The sequence below is a fragment of the Terrapene carolina genome, unplaced genomic scaffold (genome assembly GCF_002925995.2).
Source record: "Terrapene carolina triunguis isolate 2854851 unplaced genomic scaffold, T_m_triunguis-2.0 Scaffold405, whole genome shotgun sequence".
Taxonomy (NCBI): domain Eukaryota; kingdom Metazoa; phylum Chordata; order Testudines; family Emydidae; genus Terrapene; species Terrapene triunguis.
In genome coordinates, this window is record NW_020664756.1 from 325,239 (window position 1) to 330,564 (window position 5,326).

The 5,326-nt window shown below is 64.1% G+C and overlaps 1 protein-coding gene across 3 annotated transcripts in view; it reads right to left on the reverse strand.

The window, feature by feature from the left end:
* Positions 1–1,432: 1,432 nt before the first annotated feature.
* LOC112120362 (RING finger protein 145-like) overlaps positions 1,433–5,326 on the reverse strand; it is a 13,696-nt gene continuing 9,802 nt past the window's right edge. For 2 of the 3 annotated variants that reach the window (XM_026658181.2, XM_026658180.1), the window contains 2 exons: positions 4,944–5,300; positions 1,433–3,376 (listed from right to left, as the gene is read on the reverse strand). In XM_026658181.2, coding sequence (XP_026513966.1) covers positions 2,987–3,376; positions 4,944–5,300 — 747 coding nt within the window. In that variant the 3' untranslated portion in view covers positions 1,433–2,986. The remainder of the gene's footprint in view (positions 3,377–4,943; positions 5,301–5,326) is intronic. The other variant, XM_026658179.2, reaches the window with a different exon arrangement.

The following is a 5,326-nucleotide window of genomic DNA, read 5'->3' on the forward strand; positions in this document are numbered from 1 at the left end:
AGCTATCAAATCCCCCCTCATTCTTCTCTTCTGGAGACTAAACAATCCCACTTCCCTCAGCCTCTCCTCGTAAGTCATGTGCTCCAGACCCCTAATCATTTTTGTTGCCCTCCGCTGGACTCTTTCCAATTTTTCCACATCCTTCTTGTAGGGTGGGGCCCAAAACTGGACACAGTACTCCAGATGAGGCCTCACCAATGTTGAATAGAGGGGAATGATCACGTCCCTCGATCTGCTGGCAATGCCCCTACTTATACAGCCCAGAATGCCGTTAGCCTTCACCCGTTGGGCTCAGAGACCCAAGGAGGCCACTGCCTGCCCAGTCGCTGCAGCGCGGAGCCAGGAGATCTGGCTGGTTTGGCCTAAAACATCCTCACCTGGAATGAAATGAACAGCCCCCCCCCTCCCAGCAGCACAGTGCTGGCACAGAGGTTTAGCCCAGATTTGGGGGAGTGGATTCAGGGGGGACTGGGAGAGGATCTAGGCCAGCAGCCAACATCCCCTCGGCAGGGCCGAGGGAGCCGCCAGAGATTCGAAGGAAGGAATCAAACTTGCTCCAAGAAACAAGCAGAAACATGGCTGCAGCTGGTTCGTGGTGACAGAGACCTCCTCACGGATCTCCCCCCGCCTGCTCCTCAGCATGGCCGGTGGTGGGGAGAACTGCCGCCCAGAGGGGAAGGAGCCAGCTGGACCCCTCCAGCCATCTGGGACGTGGAGGGGCAGGGCCCTGCTTCCCCACTCACCTGGGCAGGGCAAGCCCCACGTGAGGAGCAGGGACAGCGACGGTCCCATGCGCTCGTTGGTCAGTTTCTCTGGCCCAGGGCCTGGCCCCACGGTGTGCAGTAGGCCCTCGGATCGTCCCTCCCCTGAGAAGGGGGATTACTCCGGGACACTGCCCCAGCTCCATGCCCCAGCAGGTGGGCAGCGGTGTCTCCCCTCCACGATCCTGCCAGCCAAGAACCTGCGCTGAGCCCGCTGCCTCTGCTCTCCAGAGCCCTGCGCCCGCAGCTCTGAAGTAGTGGCCAAGGCCCGGCTAGCACGGAGGAACAGGCCCGCGCAGGGGCAACCCTTGGCATCGAGCGGGACGGGCGACAGCCTCCACAGGCCCCTGCCTCACCACCGAGCCCAGGGCCCTGCGGCTGGCTGAGCCAGGCAGCACGCTGGGCAGCGGCACTGGGAGGGCTGGAGCAGATCAGGGACTGGGGCACACCGAAGAGTTGAGAACGGGAGGGGACCTGGCCAGACCAGCGGTGCCGGAGCAGGTTACCGGCACCAGGCAGTCCTGGCCCCTGGTTTTTGAGGGCAGGTGGCTGTTTAGGCTGCGGCCATTCCCTTTGGCTCAGGGTTACCCACGCAGTGGAGTGGAGCGGGACCCGCCCTGTCCGTCCCCCCCCAGTTCACAGTGACGATCCACACAAACGTTCCTTGTGTCTTTAATGGCACTTTCGTAGCCACCCTGTGCTGGTCGCTGGTCCGAGTGCAAACGGCCCACACAGCGCGACAGCTTTAATGGGAATCTGCAAATTCCAGGCGCTTTGATCGCCCAAAGGTACCATGAATAAGGCTGGACGGGGTCCCTTCCAAAGGGAAGAGAGCTGACGGTGATCGAACACCTCACTCCAAATGGATCTAACACGCTGTGCAGACATGCCCAGCCCAGCTGTACGAAGGCCCGTCCATCTCCGGGAGAAGCCACAGCTTCCTTGGAATTACTAATCCCTGAGGCTTTAAAAACGAAAGGGGTTTTCTATTCAAGTTTCATCACATTCCCTTGGGACCTTGCATGGGAAAGGGGCATCGACGTGTGGTGGATAAAATACTTCAGAGAGGGCAGAGTACAGAACGGGGGAGACTTCACGGCCTGTCCTTGCTTTGCCTACCACTGGTATGCAGCCACCTCTGGGGTGAGACATGGCTGCTGTTAGTGCATAGCTACGCGTCCGTGTGTCACAACAGCAGCCTGGCCCCTCCCCTGCCAGGGCGAACTCCTCTCAGAGCAGAACTGGCCTGGTACAGGGAGAGGCTCTGCGGGGGATGCTGCAGGCTGAACGAGCAGAGAGAAAGGGCACTTTGCCCTGCCCAGGGCCCAATCCTGGGATGGGCCAAGGTCCCCCCCAGGAGCCTTGTAATACCAGTGGTGCAGCAGACAGGCCCGGCCTGGAGAGCACAGGGCCTGCCCAGATAGGTTCTCCCCCTTCCTGCACATGGTCCCAAGCAGCTGCAAGATGCCCCAGTCACCCCAGAGCCATCAGGCCAGTGCGTCTCGGCCTCTCCCACTTCGGCAGGGGGAAGGGACGGGAAGGGCGGGTGCGGCCGGCTGCCTTCTGGCTGAGAGCCCCTGCGCTGGGGCAGAGCCCACACAGATCTGGCACCCAGCTTCGCAGCAGCCGCCGAGCGACTAGGGAGCCAGCGGTAACACCCCCATTCTAGAACCGTGGGCAGCCCAGCCCGGTGGTGCTCGTTCGCAATGGAGCACGAGCCAGCCAAGTGCCTCCCGGTTGTTTCCGTGCAGCCGGAGCAGGGCTGGGCTGGGCCCTGCTGCCTTTCTAAAAGCCAGGCGTCTCCTCCCTGGCACTGCACTGGGGACTCCGGAGCTGAAGCAAGTCTGCAGACTCAGGCCTGTCCTGTGGGGCTAAGCGGGCGTGTTCCAGGGCAGCGCACGGGCAGTTACACTTCCCAGCCTGGCAGCGGCCGTCACACCACCTCTGCTGGCACCGGCCATGCCTGGCACTGACTCGCTGGGCACTCGGGTTGCAGGGATGCCCCAACCCAGGCTCCGGGGGTGGGGGGCTGGCGCTGCAGGCTGAAGAGGGGCAGTGGCTGCCGTCGGAGACCGTGCCAGCCCCGGCTCCTGCCCCACTCCACGATCTCCGCCCCACTCCGTGCTTCCACCTGGGCGCCGGGCTGGGGCTCCCGAAGGAGCCTGCTCCTCGGTCCTGAGGGGCAGGGTGCCCAGCAGGGCTGTGCGCCCCAGATAGGCACGCGGCTATTGAGTGCAGCCCTGAGACACTGGCTGGGGAGTCCTGCTCCCAGCTGGGTCCATGGGCTTGCCCCCCACACTGGGCACAGCTTCTGGGAGCAGTCCGGCCCTGCTGGGCTCTGCCAGTGCTGGGTTCTCCTGCTCCTCAGCGGTCCTGCTGGGGCCCGGGATCCTTGCCCTTCCCGCAGCCTCGGCATCTGCATTCTCAGGCGGCTGCTCCTCTGGGACGGGCTCTGGCTCCGCCCGCTCTCCCCCGTCTGGCTGCGGCCCCTCGGTGGCCGAGGGCTTCACCGGCTGGTGGCACATGGGGCAGGTGTCCTGCACGTACAGCCACTTGCGGAGGCAGCCCGTGTGGAAGAAGTGGCCACAGTCGGTGATCACGGCCACGTTCATCTCCTGCCCGGCAGAGGAAGGAGGGTTAGTGGGGAGCCGGCCAGCACAGCCAGGGCTGGGACAGACACCGCTGTCCCGGCTGAAACGGGACGCGGGTACGAAGATCCAGTCTCCAGTTACCCGGGGCAGAGCCTGGTTCAAGAGGCCGTCCCAGGCTCCCTGGTGCCATCGAGGGCAAGGGGGTGTTATAGGGGTGCTGCCAACCTCACACTAGCCTCTCCAGCATGGCTGGCACCCCAAGACGAGGCCAGGAAATGCCCCATTACCCAGCACCCCTCTGCCTGCCCATTGGCCCTCTCATTCAGGGCCCCTAGGAAGTCACCAGGAGACGTGAGCCACCCATCCTGCTGGGCAGCTGCGGTGGGAGGCACCTGCCAGCCTGGGCTGTCACCAGAGGCCCCCCCACTGGCATCCTTTGTACCGCACAAGTCACGGGTCTCAGCACAGATCAGCGAGCTCCTGTTCCAGGCTGTCTGCAGACTCAGGCAGTCGGTGCTGCATTCCTCCCCCTCAGGCCAGGTTTCCTAGGTTTCCCTTCTCAACGGTAAGGGCTCGAATCCTTGTCAGTGTGCAATTCTGCTGCCCGCCCGTGGCCATGGAGCCTGGAACACGTGGGCCTGGATTCCAGGGCAGGTGAGCACATGGCCTGGGGCAGTTACGGGGCCCACGTGGCATAACCAGACTCAGCCGAATCTCACGCTCATGGCCTTGGAGTACACGTGCCAAACGGGCCCAAGTGTAACGGGAGCGGCAGCGTCCGCCTGAGTCTGCAGGCAGCCTGAACCCAGGAAACTCCTCTGCCCCCTAGCAATGCTGAGTGGACGAAAGAACTGAGCAACTAACTGCCCAGGGTTTAGCCCAGCGGGTCCCACACTCTGGGGGGCAGCCTGCGTAGGGTCAGACCAGCTGCAGGAGGGGTCACAGCAATCACAAGGGGGCGGAGGATGGCATTTTACAAACTGGCGTCCTCCGCACATCGTGACCTCGCACCGCCGGTGCACGCCAGGTCACGCCGGTGTTCTCCAGGCTGCCTGGGGCCGCAGGGAGCAAGACATCCGACAAGGGGGTTGTGCAGGCGACAAGTCTGGGGTCCGTTGGGTCAGTCACTGCCCTTGATCTCGGTGTGAACCCCCCAGTGACACCCCCCCCCCCCCCCCCCCCCCCCCCCCCCCGAGGGGGACCCCCCCCTGGCCCCCCCCCCCCCCCCAGCCCTCGCAGCCCGTTCGAAGTGGATCCAACCCTACCCCCGCTCTAGGGCACGTGGAGGCCAACTGTGGAGCTCGGGTTGTACAACCCCCCGAGAAGCCACCTCCTAGCGCAGAGCAGGTTGGGCTGGGGAGGGGGCCCCCGAGATACACGTAGTGCACTCAAGGGGTTTCTGATCTGCAAGAGAACTGGCCCTGTCCCCCGCACAGGCTCATTGAAAAGCAGGGGAAGGTGCCCCAGCAGTGACCTACTCCGCGGGGCAGGAGGAGGGTGCTGGAGACCCCCTGTGCCCCGGAGAGGGAGTCCCCGTCCCCGCTGCTGAGCGCTGGCACCACGGCGCAATCCCGCGGGGGAGGCGGCTCACCTGGAAGCAGATGGCACACACGTCGTTGTGGTCCCGCAGCTGCCCCCTGGTGGCCCTGGGCAGCGAGTTGATCTTCTTGGCGGCCTCCCTGCGGAGCAGGAAGCTCTTCCAGCCCGACTGGGCCCGCAGCCACACGTTGAAGTAGGAGTGGATGATGATGACGGAGGCGCCCATCCAGCTCCACTCGCCGAAGACGGACTCCCAGGTGCCGTAGGCCACCACGCAGACGGCCACCAGGAACTCCAGCACCCGGCTCACCGCGTTGACGTAGTAAATGATCTCGTCCGTCTTCTCCAGGGGCGCGTCCTGGAGCAGCTCGATCATGAAGAGCGCGTAGACGAAGAGGGTGCCCATCACCTGGCACAAAGGGTCAGAGAGTGGAG